Source organism: Podarcis tiliguerta, assembly GCF_965153285.1.
Source record: "Podarcis tiliguerta genome assembly, chromosome: 6".
NCBI classification, from domain to species: Eukaryota; Metazoa; Chordata; class Lepidosauria; order Squamata; family Lacertidae; genus Podarcis; species Podarcis tiliguerta.
The window spans coordinates 50253477-50272810 of record NC_139539.1 but is presented as its reverse complement, the minus strand read 5'-3'; the positions used below and the strand labels follow the sequence as shown (position 1 = coordinate 50272810).

The following is a 19334-nucleotide window of genomic DNA, read 5'->3' as shown; positions in this document are numbered from 1 at the left end:
TTGTCCAGTCATATATGTGCTTGTGTGTGTGTGTGTGTGTGTGTGTGTGTGTGTTTAGATTAACTTTGGGAAGCACAGATTTTCAGATTTTCATGAACCGTAGTTTGGTCTTCTGTGCATGAGAATGGGGGAGGGGGAACACTGAATTAATAACTGAGATAGCTAAAGACGAGGCGGGGAAGAAATATGAGAACAAATTAAAATAAATGACAAAGCCGCAACTGCTGAATGACTGCATGGCATACAGCATAATATGCACATTACATATTATAATGAATCAACTTCATTTGGGAATCAGTACACTGAGGATTTGTATTATGCGCTAGACTGAGATTCTCTAACTTTACTCTTGGGAAGTTACTTTTAAAATATGATATAAAAGCAAATAAAATCTTAGGCATCTTTCCAAGGCCATAGAGGTTGTCCCACCTGGGTATACAGTAGTTGAAAGGTGCTGCATTGCAGTTTCCCATTTACAGGAAATGCATCTCAAGGACAGAAGCATCATTTTTTAGTTAACTGCTTTAAAGAAGTATCATTTTTTAGTAACTGCTTTAAAGAAAAGCGTCTTGCTGTAATCAAAGTGAAGAACATTGTACATGTATTATTTAGGAAATGTGGTACAAATTTAAAACGACTGTGAAAATGCCAAGTATTTTCTTATACAATGTGATTTTAAGAAGAAAAGGCACTATTTTGAAAACTTGGAATACAGTGAGGTTTAATAGGGTAAAATTATTATTTGAACTCTGCCTAATAATTGTGGAATCTGTTGTGTTTGCTATACTCCACATTTTGCTTACATTCTGAAAAGCAGAGTGGGTAGTCCTGTAATTTGTTTGCATGTTATGTTTTGGATAAGAGTTGCTAATACAGATTGGGAAGAAGAGGTGGTTACATTGACAGTTGGAACATGAGGTTTGCTGATGTAAACATCCTGCAGCCACAGTTTGTTCCTTTTTGCTTGTGCAAGTTCATGTGAATTGTTTCCAGAATTTGAAGAGGAGAGTTTTCCTCTTAAATCTAACTAAAAGGGACAATCTTCTGAGGACTATTTGGGGTGGGTGTGTGCTTTCTGTTTTCCTTTTCAGGCATTTTTTATTTTTAAAAAGAAAGTTATTTCCCCTTCTGTTGCTGTGGAAACCTTTGTTGGTGTGATTTGCAAGTTATGTGCTTATCTTTGGTTATAAAAGTATTTATATACCTCCCTCTCATAAATCATCAGGTCCAGCAACATAAAAACATTTAAGAGCAAATAAAGCAATCCTTTAAATGACTGGTAACTCAAGGAACATTTTATATTTTTTATCCTTATTGACTTGTCTAAGTGTAAATCTTCTAAATCAACTTAGTTTCGTGTAAAAATATGAGCAAGTGCTTAATTGTGGCTTTTGTGACCATAATAGAGATGCTTTACTGTGGCCACCAGGATAGATTACTTTAATAAGCATTGATCTTGGGAATTCCCTGAGGGGAATGGCTCCATAATTGCATGTTTATGTTGTGTACCATCAATTACAGTTAAATGTCTTATTTTACCACTTAAAATCCACTGGAAAATGAAATTAAATATTTAGCAGGCTTCCAATTGAAATTCCTTATCTAATAATGCAGCCTGTAAGTTTCCTAGTTCAATGCATCAGTTCATTTATGTGTCATGCTTCACAGCAGAGTTTGTGGAAACAAAATACAGTATGCTAATACTGTGAAAAAGGAAGAAATTTTAGTAGCCTGGTATACAAACTGTCCAACATAATTTCTATCTAGCTGCATTCGAAGTTTTGTGAGCAGAAGCTCGCTAAGCTAGTACAGTACAAAGTTGCCCAACCTTTTCCTGAGAGGTCTACAACCTTCAGAAGCAGGTTTAAAAACTGTTTCTGTGAAGAGTTTTCCCTTGCCATATCTTGTACAGTATGGGCTGTTCCAAGGCTCATTCTGACTTTGTGCGATTTTGCCTTTATGCCCAACCCCCGGTAACATAACCCTCATGTAAGTTGCAATTGGCTTGTAATACTTAATGCACAGCAATAGGCATTTGTAACCAGCTACCCCTACCACTAGTTTGTACAGCTCAAATACTTTCTCTTTTTAATTCTTGTGAAGAAAAACTCTTGTGAAGTTTTTGTATTCTTTAAGCTGGAGAGGTGTAAAGTAGCTCAAAGACAGTTTTCTTTGGGTTTCCTTGGCATCCTTTCTTTACCTGTCAGTCTGATGGGGTGTCTTTTTTATATTTATCCTATCAGTATGTCTGGCATATAACTAAGAAGAAAGGGTTCTAAATTGGAGGTGAATATTCTTCCCTTGCTCATCTGATTACCTAGTATAAACAAGAATTCTCAAATTGCTTAACTATGAGATATACTAAAATGATTGTAAATTGAATTTCCTATTTTAAATAACCAACATATAAATGGTTTCTGCTTTAGAGACCAGTATTTTTCTCCTGTTTTCTAAAAAGAAAACAAAGTTGTTGATATAATGCTTATTTGTTTTTTCTAGTTTCTGCAGATATGTTTGGCAGGAGCTATTTTATATATCGATGAACTTTTGAAGGAGTGAGGGTAGTCTGTGTGCTGTTTTTTCTCCTCAGCATTTCATTTGACAGTGCTGTTATTTGTTGAAATAACCCAGAAACATTGAGGGGAAAGTGAACACTGTGCAGATTAAACCGAAGTCAATAACTTAAATTCCTTTTCCCATGATTGCAGAACATAGGGATTATATTCAGCATTTAATATGTGATATGTCTTAACAAATACTGACAAATGTATTTCTGATATAAAAGCATGCTCCTTTCTGTACATGCTGTAGAAAGCATTTACATTTATCACAAAGTTAAAAGCACCCCACTCTCCATGCAGCCCAGTAGCAATGTAGTAATTTCTTTTCAAGAAGTCATTTCACAAATAATGCTTTTGCTATTATGCATGTGCTTTTCATTAGTCTACTCCAGCACTAGTTGCCAGTAGCCTACTGATGAATGACTTGCACTCCATCTTCTCTTCAGATTTTTTTTTTGGGGGGGGGGGGGGAAGGCTTGACATAAATGCAGCTTCAGTTCCAGCAGAAGAAAATGCACATAAAATTGATCTTCTGTTAAACATGTCTTCAGGCTACTTTTAAAAAATTAACCTTCTAAAATATTTGGCAGGCTAACTTTTTTCTTGGGTATGCGGATCTTAATATAGGACAATATACAAATTGCGTTTCACTGGCTCAAAGCTATGTATAGTGGGAAATATAGTGTGGAACTACAGGAACTTAAAAACCTGCACAATATATTTGACCGGATATGAAAGTAGGACAAAATAAATGTATGTACACACCATGGAAACAATCAAGGATTTTACTGCAGAAATAGAGTAGCAAATGTTTAGTTAATTGATTACATTACTGTTTCCAAGTTGGTTTATAATCAGTTTGCTTGTGAAAAAAACAACCAGCTATGGATCTAAAGTACCCGTGACACAAGAGAAGAATAGGTATCAGGCAGGTTTTTCAAGGCTCTACATAAATCAGGGTGGGTTAGAACGGTCTTGTTCAGTGTAAATGCCAATAACACAGAATATGCAGAGAAGGCTTTCCCTTTCACTCTATACGGTCCGCATTGCAGTGCTGAAAACCAATTTGATTTGATTTGGTTTTATCTTATTTGGTTATGACTTAATGCTCAGTTTTAGATTACTATATGCTTATTGTTGCACTTTTTACTTTTATTGCTCAGACAATTTTTGTTGTTCAGTCCTATAAATGACTTAATTTGGTAACTCAGATATGAGAACTTTGGGCTTTGCAGGATTGATTCAGGTCTGTGGGTTATTTACAGTGTGTCACAGAAACTGGAAATTCTTCCACTTACTATTATTGGTTGCTATGCTCAAGAGTCTGAAAGTGACTAAAAATAGTAGTGAAATACTCTATACTACAGATAAAAAACAAAATAATTAAAAATAAAGCACAATAAAAGGCAATCAAACCATAAAAGCTATCCTTCTATCCCCTAACGTAAGTCTAACCACCACAAATAGCCCCCAAAGAGGGAAGAGGGCACAACGAACTGCTGCAAATGAAAAAAACAACATCACTAAATTATCTTGAAGATGAGAAACATTCTCTCATCTCCACACTTCAGACAACTGCTGGAGAGGGCACTCATAGAAACGCCTTTGACGCTCTTCTCAGGGCATAGTTGGGCTCATATGGAAAAATTCATTCTGTAAGGCATGAAGTCCTGAGCAGTATAAGACTTTATAGGATAAAACTAGCACCTTGAATTGAGCCCAGAAACTGCTTGGAAGTTAGTGCAGTTGGGTCAGACAAGGTATTATACATGTGGATTATTTTCTTTGCTGTGGCACTGGCCAACCTGTGATTCAGAGCTGTGGGGGCTGATCCCCCCCCCCATTGCTTTCTGCCCTCCCTCAATTTTGCAGAAACAAATAGGGGGGAAACTGAAAAGAGGGACACAACTTTCCCCAAGTTTTTCTGACTTCCCTAATTTTTCTGACCTCATTTGTAGAACTGCAAAAGAATGAAGTAATGGCTTTTGCTACATGTTATGGTGCTGATGTGAAAACTTCATTATGTAGAGACCATTTCTAGCATCCTCCATGCAATTAAAGATTAAGGGTTTTATCCAGTGTCAGTGCAGCTCAAATTAGAACCATCAAAATGAATGGGCATGACTACCGGTAATTTAGGTCCACTAATTTCATTGTGTGAAAGTTACTTGGATGCAACCCCAACTTTGGACCTGCCTTAAACACTTGTGACCACTTGCAAAATTGGAATAGAGAAGGGTAACTTAACTTAAAGGGCAATTTGTGTGGAGTCTTAGGGTGTTGGCAATACTCCCCTCAACTGCGGAGGAAGCCGCTCGGGCGCCTGGGGTGCCACAGGGCCTCTGGAGTCTGCCTGCCTCCTCCCACTCAGTCACCCTGCAGCTGGGGGGCAGACAGCGGGTGGACCGTTTGGGCAGCGCGGAGTCTGCATGCGCCCAAGCCACTGCGTCTCTCCCAGGAGAGATATGTGGCTCGGGTGCACTGCAGCCCCCACGGTGAGTGCCGCCTGGCATTTTGTCACCCCCCCTCAGTGGTGACACCTGGGACGGCCTGCTCCCCTTCCTCCGCCCCTGACTCCCCTTACTCAGCTTTACTATAAATTAACATAGTCTACTTGAAAGTGGAAGAGAACCAGCAAGGAATCCATTGTTACATAAGCACATCTCTGAAGTTTTAGAAATGCTTTTAAATATCTGTAGAAGGTGATTAACTACTATTGTGCACATTTCATATTAGAGAATGTAATTTTAACTTATTGAGATGTGTTAGGCCCATTACTGTTTCCATTCATTTTCACTGTGTGACTCATAGCTTCTTTTTCGGGGGTTGTCTTTTAGGTGCGGCACAAAGTATCTGATCAGGTTATGGCTTTGAAGATGAACACACTAAGCAGCAACAGAGCAAATATGCTGAAAGAAGTCCAGCTCATGAATAGACTTTCACATCCAAACATATTAAAGTAAGAAAGGTGGGGTGTATGTTTGTATGTGGGAATGCAAATCAAGTTTCATGTACCATCTCTTATGATCCTTCATGTTTGTGGAGGTAAAGTTGAATATTCAGGTACTGTCTCTCAAAACTTCGGAGCTAAGTTTTGGATCAGTGGTTAGACTCTTGTTTATCCCTTTATTCCCAGACTCATCCTGATTCCAAATACATTTCTATTAGCTTATACAATAATTTTGACTAGCTTTCTTTTGGCCTTCTGCATTCTTAATTAAATATTATGTATTGTATTCCACTAACTTTTACTCAGAATAAACCTTTTGAAATTAATGACCATAACTAATATGGGTCCATTAATTTCAGTGGGACTGCTCTGAGTAAAAACTGAATACAGCTGCCCTGTCATCTGCAGTTGATAAAATGCAAATTGAGCAGATGTGTCTGCAAGTTTATGTACTATAAATGTATAAATCACTTTTGCATAGGGGAGCACAAGAGGATTGGCTTATATTCTTTATGTTAAAATGGGTAACGGTGTTTAAACTTATGCAGGGAGACTTTTATTTATATTGCATGCCACCGAAGAATGTAATTTATTTTTACAAATATTAGTTGTTTAAATCTTAATTTGCATTGTGCCTGTGTGAAGTAGTGATTCGAGCATTGAACAGAGCTCAAAGACTTTGAGGTGGGTGAGACATAGCAGTGTGCAGTTTTACAAAGTGGTTGTAAATTTAAATGAAACCCCTCTGAAATGATATTTGAGGTAGTGCTTGTTGTGGAATATTTGTTACAGTACAGTGCAATTATTTTGCACAAATAGAGCATTGCAAAACATAATATTACTACATGTGTTGTGGTGATGACTGGCATTTTGACCAGAAATACTCATGCAAATGATTAGGACTCCACTGTCATCTTTTAAATCAGTATTCTTTTTCTAGCATGATTAAACAACTGCTTTGATAGTGACAAGCTCCTGAAGTCTCTAAACATCTATCTTTCTTATAGCATATCATTTCCATAGGAAATATTTTATGCAGTTCCATTTAAACCTGTATTTAAATGAGAAAACGGGGAAAATATATTCGTACAAATGAGTTTATAAAATGGGATTACAATTGCACCTGTATACTTTGAGCTTTGTGACTTCTGTTAACTAGAACTGTTCATATGAATGAAGTGCAACTTGTCTAATTTCCTGATTTCCAACGGCTGACTCTGTGCAATGCTACTCAAGTGCTTAGCACTGCACTTTTGGGAACTAGGAACATAGGATACTGCCTTAATGCTGAGTCAGACCTGATAGCAGCTCTTCAGGATTTCAGCCTGGGCCCTTCTGCATGCAGCTCCTTTTAACTGAACCACAGCTCTTCTCAAAAATTGTGAGGCTAGGGTGGAATCGAAGCCAACATGGGGTTTCCAGTTCCATGTTTGTTTGTTAATGCAAATGGACAGAGGCATCTACAGAGGGGAATGGGTAAATATAAATTTCCATCTTACATAAACATATTTGAATAGTCCTGCCTCAAGATTCTCCTCCTCCCCACTTGGCATGTTGTTGCATAGGTATGTGTATGAGTGTAAATACTTGGATAGGTGACTGCCTGGAAACCACACGTATGCTACCTTGAGTTCCATGAAGAAGGGAGGATAGAAATGCAAGAAAATAAAAAATAAATAAATAGGTATGTGCTCTGTTGGGAGTGGTGCTTTTTTTTAAGGTGCGGGGGGACACAAGACTTTTTTTTCCAAGAAGAGGGAGTATGTATGCATAGGAAATGCACAAAAATTAGTGGGACAACAGCAGTGAAGGGCAACAAGGAGTGCTGGTGCTAACACGTTTTCATTAAACTAGGAACTGGATTATTTTCAGACTTTGTTTCTGCTCCACTACGCGAAATAAAGTGGGTTTTAATGGATCCTGGATCTTTTTTACTTTAGGAATGCTGAAAAAGTAAAGCATGAGATGTCATAGCTTTCACTCATGGTCAGCACTTGCTATTTTCACAAGTTACATTTTGAAGGTGAAAAATGTGTTGTCAAGCTTTTTTTATATTTTTTATGTGGTTCTGAGGTTTGTGTTCTATAACTTCCTTTCCTTTTAAATACTCTGATATGCCTTCAGGTAGCGGCATAGTTGCCATACAGTCAGTTTGCTGGTTAGTTATCATGTGTGATTCCATGTGCTATAATGTCCGAAGTAGCTTCATTCTTTATGCTTTATTTCATTTGAAGGCAGAACGTTGTATATTGGATAAGAAAAAAATGAGCCTAATTTATTGTTCTATTAACACAAACAGATTTTCATAGCTGAAGGCTTATTTGCTTGTTTTCCTTCAACTCTTTATGAAGTTATCCCTGTAACCCCCCCCCCCCACCACTTAATAGGTAAGAGTACTGAAAGTTTACTCAAAAGCAGCTTACATTCTACCGCATGTTTCTTGCAACATACAGAACTTAAAAATATATATAAATGAACACTTTCCATAAGTCAGTTTTACAGTATTCCTTTTGTCAGGCATCTTGTGGTCTTTATTTTTGAAATTGTGCATTTTCACTTCTTCTTATGCTAAATAAAGTCCCAGAGTTGCCCCACACTAAAAATTAAACTATTGTTCCATTTTGAGTTATGACATAGCTCAATGTCATGACAGAACTCAAAGGTACTTTCATAAAAGTCATATTTAAAACTGATAACATTTTGCAGTTATGAGATGAACTGTAAACAATTCGATTCCTAAGCCTTTATGGCATGTGGAATCTATATTTTAAATGAATAGAAAACTTATCAGTTTATTTGTTGGTCTTTTCTGGCAGTGTGATAACATTTGGTGGTATCTTCATTGCTGTTCTCATAATCCAGATTTTGTATACCAATACTAACGTCCAGGTAGATATAAAATCTAGCTAGACAATTGCTAAGGCCAGGCCAAACATACACTTTGTTAAGATGTCCATTTCTACTTTAAGACACAGCATTGATTTCTCTACACCAAACTTTTTCTGTATGTATGAATGTAAAACGTTGTGTCTGTTAGTATTGTCCTCACCCCAAATCCTACAAATGTTTAGGAATAGGCAGAATTTAGAAATCTACTCCCCGTCTTCAACTACATTGGTTCAGTATACTAGTGCTAGACAGAAACTAATATACTTAGTGATTTGTATTTTTAAAGCAGCAGCTACTAACATAATGAGTCAGATTCACTGGTAACTTGTTTTAAAGTTGACAAAATGCACTGTCTGTTTCCCATTTTAAGAAGCTGTTTACTCCTGTTTTATAGGTTTATGGGCGTCTGTGTACATCAAGGACAACTGCATGCCCTTACTGAGGTATGACTGTATAAAGTACCAAGCTATTTATCATATGTATTTCCCTTGAACTAGTTGGGTTATCTGTAATTGTCCCTAGAAACATTGTTTCCTTGGAGGTTTTTAAGCAGAGGCTGGGAGGCCACCTGTCATGTATAATCTAGTTGAGAATCCTGTATTACAGGGGGTTGGACTAGATGACATACGGGGTCCCTTCCAAATCTATGATTCTATGTTTAGCCAAACATTCCAGTATAATTGAATGCAAGTCTTAATTGTAAGGGTTCTATAATCAGGCCTCTTAATTTTCACTGACACATTCCTTATTAGAATCAAGTAGGAGACCAAGTCATTGCTTAAGTCATTGCATACTATGCTACTACCACACCTATAGAACTTCTAATATACTCTAGTTCACATTTTAATATTATTGTAGTTTATATTTAAATTTCACAGCCCTTCCTTGCCAAAGTAGAATATAAGAAAGGATGTGTTAAGAGTATCTCTGGTGTTCAAGTAATTTAATTCCTATGCTGCTTTATAAATTTGAGTGGGATGTCATTAATAGGGAGATGGAAAACAACATTGGTTTCTAAAAGGCAGGCTTGGTCACGAACTGCAGCTTTTAATCTAAAAGGACATTCTCCAGAAGTCAGAACACACTTGTAGTTTGTTCATCTTGTGCCACATCTAATGTTATTCGTATGAAAGCAAGTGTCATTAATTCAGCTACTTGCCTTCAATAATTCAGAGCAGGAATATTATTTAAAAGCATATATAAACTCTATTGCATTAGCACTGGTTGTTTTTATGTTGCTAGTTAAGAAACATCTTGGATTCAAAACAGGTTTTGTTCAACAAAAAAATTGTGCTCATAGAAGTTCTGTGCATGCAACAGAGCTTCCTCTCCCTCTCCTCTGCCTGCCCCCTCATATCACCTCCAGTTTTGCACTGGAGGGTTGAGAAAACCCTTGGAGCAGATATGGGGTATGTGCGGCAGGAGGAAGGGGAGAGGAAGTTCTTATGAAGCTGTCCCACGTGCACAAGTATTTAGTTGGATACAACCCAAGATAGTTAAAGGAATGCTATATCTTTTCTTCCTTTCAATTCCTGTTTAGGTGAGACACAGATTAATTCTGAATGAATTTTGAATGCAGAACTAGAGATCTAAAAGGGTTAGATCTAGCATCTAGCATAAGATTAGCACATGAACATAGTTTCAAGTGTCCAAGATTTCACATCTGTTCTTTGAGCTGGAGTCTTCTGGAAAATATATGTGGATTCTGTTGATGCCCTTCACTCAAGCAACAAAGATATCAAGGAAGTGTAGCAAACTTGCTAAAGGAATTCTGAAACTGAATAACGCATCTTTGCACTGTTGCAGATTTGTGTTCTGTAGAAGCGCAGAATGGCTATACATCAAGTATTACAGGCTTCTTTCTCACATGTCTGCTTGAGAGTCTGTACACATTAAAGATTTTGAGGTCATGTGCTTATGTTTGAAGGAAGTTAGCACATCTGGTTCTTTAAGGGAAGGGAGGGAGGACTGATACCAGTCAGTCTTATTTTGAATTGCTTGCTTTAGAAATTAGTTTTCTAGCAAACCAATCACATATGTTGCCATCCTGCACTAGAAATCCTCAGCTGGATGTAGAGCAACTGCAGTAATACGTTTCCAAAAACATTAATGTGGAATTAGTTGAATGAAAGCCTAAATGAAGGACAGGTGAGGGAGAGGCTATTTCTTTCAGTTATTTTCTGATCAATATTAACACACCCACCCTCCCAGGCTGCTTGTTTAAACCTGGAGCCACACTATTAGAAAGCGAATAGAGACTGGTTTTAACAGAAGAGGGGTATGTGGGTGAAGAATATAGATCTCTCCCTTCCCCCTTTCCCACTTACTTCCATATTGTCCTCCTTCCCAAGCCTTTTCAACAGCTGAGTTCAGATTGCAAGAAGGGTCAAACAGCTTTTGCATACATGCCATCTGCTCATGGGATCATATACCTCCCCTCACTCCCTCTTCCTAAATGATTGGGACAAATCTGGATTAAACACTGATCTACTGTTACCATGTCTAGTTTGTCACTTAGTTTGGCACCACTAGAGACAGAAAACTACAAAAGCTATGTTTGAACCATTGAACCATCAATACCACTTCCTAAGTGCATGCTCTATTGAGCTGAAAATCCCTCTCAGTGGTTACAGAACTTCTGCAAAATCAGAAATTAGAGAAGGGTGCTAAGACAGTAAGGATAGTCACATCCCACTGATTCTGTAAACTATATTGCACCTGGAGGCATCAAAGTGTGATTGCAATGAATTCTGTGGCGTTGTTTTGAGTGGACTCCATCCCCTGTGGTTAACCATTCTCCCATTTGATCTTTTGTTCTTAATGATGCTTTACAGATGTTACGCTTTGAGAATATTCAATAGGAAATGCTTCCTATGCCCTCCAAATCCAGCAGTTGTTTTCAGTCTAAAGTCCTTGCAGAACATTGTGCAAGGAGGGTAGGGCACTTAATGCATATATACAAACTAGAAGCAAATGTGTAACTTATTGGGACAGAGTGTACATGCTTCTGGAGAGAAGTTTGCACCTGCTTTGCTTTTCCGAGATTTTTAGCACACTGGAATAGCTAAGCCAAGCTTTTACTTGGCATCCAAACCAGGATTGTGGTTAAGGTCTTAGCTGCCTCACCAAGCTAAAAAGTCCAGGGAGGAGCAATGTAGATTCTACAGTGGGGAATATTGTCATTTTCATGTGCTTGAAAAATTGATAGAATTTCTTTAGCTGTAGTTTGCTTTTGTTAGGTGTGGGGAATGGTGAAATTGAGGAGACTCTTCGCTTTTCACCTAGAGATTGTCTTCCTATAGTTTGAAGGCTAAAGAGAAAGTCAAAGTTGATAATTTTGTCAAATTTCTTACTTTTTTGCTCTCCATAGAACACCACAACGGTGGCTCAGGAGCTCTTGTAAAGAAAGGGTTGAGCTGGAAAAGTTATATCTGTAGGAGTAGGGTATGGGTGGTGAACTTGATCCACTGACGGGTGGTGATTTCGAGCTATATTTTGCAAGGATAAGCTGCACAGTTGAGTTCCCCAAGGAGAACTATGTTGTGCATCTAATTGAACTGTGACTCTACCTGCTCCACACGTAACATCAGATGTGGATTAGATAGGTGTGATTTAGGGGAAACGGCCTCACAGACCAAATGTGACCCATGCAGGGCCTAATTTTGTCCATAGATCAGAGGTTCACATTCTTGTAGACAGGGGTAGGTACTCTTGTTAAGGGGAGAGCGACTCTGCCTGTAGTTGGGAACAAGAGGTGCCCATTACAAGGAAAGGGTTGGCTCCTTTAAATTTCACCAGCAATTACTTTAGTAAAGGTGTAGATGAAGTTTATCCTAAGCATAGTTATCCCTTCTGTATAAAGTCTATTCTGTGACAGCTGCATATTGCTTAATTAGCACTGCATATTGCTTAATTAGCTAGAGCTTGCATAGTATCTGCAAAAGTAAAAAAAAAAAGCTTATTGCTGTATGGAAGCACTTTTTGATACAAATAAGTCATGTTGCAGTTAGCCATGTGGCTGTACTTTGGCATGAAATCACTCTTTGGCTTGGAAGCTGTTCTTCAGCAATTCAAGTATTCACTTGTAAACTCTCTTGAGGTCTTAATGCATATTTCATGTAGTTATTTTTAGTAACTGCCAAGGCCTTTGAGAAACTTGAACTGAGTTTGGCACTTAGTCTGCACAAATAAAAGATATTTTGTTACTTTATAAGCGTAACTTTTCCTTGTATTGTATACAAAGAATAATTTGCCTTGACATTTCATAATACTCTCCAATTTAAATGCATTAATTTTTAATTATAACAAATTAAATTGGAGCTATTTTCATTTTTAAAAAGCATTGTTAAAATACTATTTTCTCATATAGTATAAATAATAAATTATTATTATTTTATTAAATATTTGGAACTTAATCTGGCTGAGGAACCATAATTCTCAGTGAAATTCTAAAAATTCAGGCCATCTCTGCTTCATCAGCATTTTCACAGGTAGACAATAGACTGAAATGGCTTAATTCACATGTTGCATTAAACTGGTTTAAAAGAAACTGTGGTTTAACGTGAATGTACAGGGTGCTAGTGCATCCTGTTTAAAAGTTATTGCTCCTCCCCTGCTCCTACTGCACCATCAGGAAACAAGGCAGAATCTGGCTTATCATGAGTCAGGGGCTCATGACTTGTTTACCTTAAACAAACCATGTGCAGGAAGCCAAGGACAAACCAGTTAAATGTTTTTAAGTACAGTCCTTGAGCTTGTGTGCTTTCTCCTTTCCCCTTCTTCCCTTCACACATGGCAGTTGAATACTTCATTTTATCCCATGCTAATGAAGATGGGTGATTACTTTGTTGCAGTGAGAAATAGCCATGCTACTGTTTGCCCCACCCTCCTTTTTCAAAGCTGGGATGATGGTACTTTCCTGCTGTTAAGCCTTATAATGAGAATTTGTAGAAGAACTGAAACTGGTTACACTCAGGATTTATGTGTGGAAGCCTCTGGTTCATTTCACTTCCACTGGTGGTTCAGTTGAGACAAGTTGTGGTTTGGTAACTGGGAGTACCCAGTCATGCAGCAGGCTTCCCTTTCTATTCCTATGTCACAGAAATGATGACTAACTATGGCTATCAAATATGAAGTGCCGGGGGGGAGTTGCATGTGAGAAGGAGGGGTGGATACAAACATTTGGGTGACTTGTCTTCCCCACTGTGGCATGTGTTTTGAGTTAAATTTTCTGAAATTCTTAGTTTATGGTCATCAGGTGCTAATCTTAAGCCCCAGTTCACTGATCCAGTTGTTACTGCTCAGCCTAGGAAACTAAATTCTATTGCACTTTTGCGGACTTGATTACTAGTCACTAAACTCACTGTACCCCAATATCAGATTACACAGAATAACCTCAGTATAAATTGGATGGTGTGAGGATATAGCTCATGGTGCTCAGCATCCATTTCTTGTAGTTGTAAAAGTGTTCCTTCATCTGTGGAAATGTCTTCTGATTTCTGTAAGCTTACAGCCAGATCCACACATAGGCTTTTCCACATACATAGGAGGGATCATGTGGAAAGAATTAAGTGACCAGGTCCTTCACAGTCCTTAGTGTTGCTGTACTTCTTGCTGTGCTAAACCTGTTTCTCCAACTGGAGCTGCATCTTATTGCATAAGGATACAGCATACAGATTAATAAATTCATCATCTGTTCTATTTCTTTCTCTTACCTGAATAGATATATATTAAGAGATGTTATGGTAGAATTCACTTTTAAGAATGCAGCCAAGCTTTTGTAGCATTTCTATGAGTAGGTTTGTACAGGCTTTATTTTACAACTAAATATAAGTTCCATGTACTTTTTCTCTGCAGTATAGGGGAAAGGCCTATAGTTAGTTGCCTGCAAACTTAAGATCAGATTGTTGGAAGAAATTTGTGAAGCTCAGGACAAAAATAATTGCAGAATATGTGCAAACACTTATTCTTGTCCCAGTCTGGCGTTTCTGTGGGCTCTGGCTTCCATCACGGGTGTTTGGTTTCACCAGAAGCGATTTAGTCATGCTGGCCATATGACCCGGAAGGCTGTCTGTGGGCAAACGCTGGCTCCCTCAGCCTGAAAACGAGATAAGCGCCGCACCCCATAGTCGCCTTTGACTGGACCCAGGGGTCCTTTACTTTTACCTACAAATTTCTCTAATCCTGAATTCTCTAATATTTTCCTACAACCCACAGTTTCACAGGACCATACAACAACTTTGCAAACACTCAGAAGTAAAAACATCAGAATCAAGAATTTAGATCTACATGAATTTGTATTGCTGCTTAAAGTATATTCTGTCAAGGATTGTGAAGAAAGGAAACAACATTCAGCTGAGTTCCCACAACACACCCAGTAGGCCTTTCCTTCCCATCTAGCTCTTCAAGGGCAGACTTGTATTTTTAATGGAATTTGAATTGTTGGCATACTTGGAGCACAAGTATTCAGTCCCGAGCTGCCACTCTTGATGTACTTAACCCTTGTTCCAGTTGGAAAAAGTCCTCTGTTACTTGCAAAGCCACAGTTTGTTTTGTACATGATGGGAGCAAAAGCTGTCACATCATTACACTTTTTTACTTTACTTCCCTCCTCCCCTTGCTTAGAAGGCTATTCCAAATATATAATTAGGTGGAGCCTTATCCCTATTTTGAAGAGTTGGATTAATTTGGTTTTAAGTATTGTAGAATTGTAATTTCATTTGTACACACAATGAACTTTTTGGCCCAACTGTTAAAGCAGTGCTTATCTTGTAGCATCAGCTGGAGCAAGGCCCCATAGGATAGTTAATTTAACTGAAATGGCAGACATTCAGAGCATGCATATTTGAAATTGCAAAGACCACATCTTCCAGTACCCGCGTTGGGACTGATAACTTGTTGGGAGGAGGAGGGTGGAATAGCTTGGTAATAGAGATCCTTTCACCTGAGATTCTTGACTATGGGAGCCTGTGGGGCTGGTGAAATGAGCCATAGCCCTACTATGTAAAGAGAAATGAGCAAAGTGTTATAATTCCTCCTGGGGAAGATTTATTCAGATCTATGGTACCAAATGTTTGAGGAGACTGGATCTTACCTTTTTTATGTGCTAACTGCATCAACAAATGAGATTAAGTTACAGTTACAATAGACAAAGTACTCTGAAGCCAAACAGGCAATCAGCATGAAATTGGACACGTTTGCACTATCATACCCTTTCACTATTAAAGGTTTTTCTTAATTAAACCTTCATTAAAGATTTGTAGTCAAATCCAGTATCTGCATACAGGACAACTCCATGCTTTACATGCCAAGCTCATTTTGCTGTGGTGACATAGCATTCAATAAACAAGAGGGTGATGTCCACTGATCTACCAGTGGCACGTTACAGTTTGTGGAATGGATTCCTGCTCCCATTGCAGCCCTCTGTACATGCTGCAAATCTGTTATGGCGGCTGAGCTGTAGCAGGTGCAGGGGATTGGAAAGAGGAAGTCCAGTTGCATGAGTGGAGGTCCAATTCTGTGACGTTGACTATTGCCCATAGAAGAAAAAAGAGTGATTGTGGTAAAAATGCAATGTGCTAATATACTTGTAAGCTGAATTCAAAAATGGGTAATACTAAAATACCTGGTAAGCCCAGTTTAATTATTGTCTGCAGTATAGACACCGCAAACTAATCAGTGGTTTGTTCCAAATCAATTTATGAATTGCTTCATGCAGGAAAAAGTCCCACAGTGATTTACAACACTATGCAGTTTATACACAATAAAAAGCCATTGGAACAAAACAAATATGAAAAGTGTAAATTCACAAAAACCACCCAGCAATATAAAAATAATCAGCCCACATTCATAGGAATGAACACTAAAAATAAATAACCAAAAGTCAGACTATTGGAACTCTTTCCAAATGCTTGTGAGAATAAAAATGTTTTTGGCTGGCACTATGAAGGTGACAAAGTCAGTGCCAAGGAAGCATCTTGGGGAAGGACAATCCATTATTTGTGGGTAGCTTCTCTTGTTGACACCCTCTGAATATCTGTTGGAGGGGGTACACAGAAGGACATCAGATATTGATTTCATCTTCATGTGAGGAAAAGCAGTCCTTGAAGTGCTGGCATTCATAGCCACCCAAGACTTTATATGTCAAGATTAGCACTTTATATGTCAAGATTAGCACTTTGAATTGGGGTCAGGGGAAAAATATTGACAGTCAGCACAAGCTAGCCAGAACTGAAGTTATATGTTCAGGCCAGCTAGTCCTGGTCAGTCTGGCTACCACATTCTGCACTAGCTGCAGTTACTGAATAGTCTTCAAAGGTATTTCAACATAAAACACAATGCAGTAATCTATCCTATTACCACATCACTCAAGCCAGGCTATCTGTATCCAGATAGGAAGGCTGCTGGACCACCAGCCAAAGCTGTTAAAAGGCACTTGGCGGCATGGAGCCCACTTGTTCCTTCATTGACAATGGAGGATACAGGAGTACCCCCCAGGTTTGCACACCTGTTTCTTCAATGGGATTCTGACCCATCTGGACGGGGGAAGGCTACCTACTGACTGTGCATATCTCTTGTCTGAGTTGAGCTTCAGTTTTTTGTCGCTCACCAATTCCATTATCAAGGCCAGGCACTGGTTCAGCACGTCTGCCACAACACCTCTCAGTCCTTCAAACAATGATATGCAGGAGACAAAACAATACTGAACTGTTAAGGACAATATGTTCTGAGAAAAATATGAAGGAAGTACTGCTTGTGCAAAGGAGGCTCTTTGAGAATGATGGTTGGACACTATGTAGCAGGACGGTGATCTCCTGCAGCTTAGTACCATGTAAAGGAGGTGTGGTGCATTTCAAGAAGACCTGACATCAGTATTGCTCCAAAACTGCAGATTCTCACACCAGGGAATCTGTGATTTGCAAAGTAGATACTGTGGCTCAGTTGTTTTAACTATCAAAAAAGTATGCCACTATTTTCATCCCAAAACATTTGCATGGTTTCATAGAGTGCTGGATGAAGCAAGCAGGAGAGCCATAGCTCAGTGACAGAGCATCTGCTTTGCATGCAGAAGGTCCCAAGTTCAATCCCTGGCATTTCCGGGTAGGACTGGGAATGCCCCTGTCTGAAATCCTGGAGTGCTACTGCCAGTCAGAGTAGAACACGGTGGGGAACCTCAGGCCCAGAGGCCGAATCTGAACCTCCAAAGCCTTTTCTAGTCAGCCATTGAGATTTTCCCAAGGTCACACCCCTCACTGTAGTGCTCCACAGCCGCCTCAAGTGCTCTTGCCTGGCACGAATCTGTGCTTGAACTATGACAATGATTCTTGTTTTCTTGAATGGTAGATGGACTGTGTGTGTGTGTGTGAGAGAGAGAGAGAGAGAGAGAGAGAGAGAGAGAGACTGGCTGACTGACTTCTGATGTTTGTGTGGTTGAACGAAGGTAAAGATTCACATCCGTTGCTGCACCCAGTTCTTGCCACTGGCCCTATGCACCACTATCATGTGGCCCACAGAAGGTTGTCCATGAGAGTATCTGACTGGCAAATGTTCTAGATGGGCTGATGGGTCTCCCTCAATAAAAGGCGGCTTCCTTTGTTCCTAAGCAAGTTGCTGCATTACTGGATGACTCATAAATTGAATAAAATTAATAGAATTCAAATAATGACCTGACAAACAGAATAGAGCAGAGTGCGTGCAAGACTGTTATCATGTACCATCGGAATATATTTCCTACATGTATGTTCATGGGCACCTCTCTTTTAATTATGTCAGTAACGACGCATGCACAGTGGATACTGGAAGACTAATTTTTGCTGCATCAGAAACTTGCATTTGCCTGGGGCATATAACTGTTGCTTCCAAAGGGCAATCTGTGTTAATATGCACAATTAATTTGCTTGTAGTGGAAATCGGTACATAACCTAGTCCTGGTCCACAAGTGGTAAACAACTGCACTTTCTTGTGGGGTGGCCTTGAACTCTCCTGGCATAATATGTTGAGAAACTTGAGCTGGCTCCTAAAATCTGGGCCAAGTAGTTTGGCATCTAGCCAAGGAACACTTCGTTTTGATCCTCTTTAGATCCTCAAGTATTCTGGACAGCTAGAAATTAACAGTTCTTTGATTTGTAGCTCAGTGGATGATACAGTTGCTGGGTCACTGGTTTGTGTTAAAGTAATCCCACTTGGATATAAATTTTTGGTCTCATTGTATTTAAAAAGGGGTGCAAATATAGAATGAATGTTGTATATTTATTCTTTGTGCACATGAATTTCTTCAGCTCTTGCAGTTTAACAAGTGGGACTTATTTGATAGTACTTCTCTACAAGCCTGAAGTCTGGGCTGACTTGCAGAAATATTGCACTACAGTGTGTGGTGTTTAGCAGTTAGAAATCTACTACATGAGAACTCTTTTTATAGTAGAAATACAGGGAGAGAGGAGAACCTTGAATTACTTCATGCCACCACCTGCTGGCAAAAACTCACCATGTTAATTGAAATCTAGGATGATGTCTCAGTTATCAGTTGTTTTGTCTGCACTACCTCTTTCCAGTTGTCATTTCCTCCTCTTTTGGTGTATACTGTGCTTTAGGGAAGGGTCATAGCTCAGTAGCAGAGCACGTGTGTTGCATGCTAAAGGGCCCAGGTTCAATCCCTGGCTTGTCTAGGTAGGGCTGAGAATGTCCCTTGGCTGAGATGATGGATTTTTCGAAGCTAACCGACCTGACTGGAAGAGTCCGTGACCAGAGGGAGGAGGATTACCAGGAAGAATGGACGAAATTTAAAGACTATTTAGTTAAATATGTTAAGTTAAATTAATTGGAAAGGCTTGCAAATACCAGATAGGCTTAGGACTTAAGTATGTAATGTGATAAATTACTATGTTGAAATTTAGATTGGGAAAGAAAGAAAGATGTTAAGTGACTAAGTTAATTTT

General features: G+C 38.9%; 1 protein-coding gene across 2 annotated transcripts in view; it reads left to right on the top strand.

Annotated features, from left to right (window-relative positions):
- The window catches only part of TESK2 (testis associated actin remodelling kinase 2), a 54212-nt gene that overhangs the window by 14931 nt on the left and 19947 nt on the right, over positions 1 to 19334 (top strand). For both annotated transcript variants that reach the window (XM_083447802.1, XM_083447801.1), the window contains exons 3-4: positions 5399 to 5520; positions 8795 to 8843. In XM_083447802.1, the coding sequence (XP_083303928.1) occupies positions 5399 to 5520; positions 8795 to 8843 (171 nt within the window). The remainder of the gene's footprint in view (positions 1 to 5398; positions 5521 to 8794; positions 8844 to 19334) is intronic.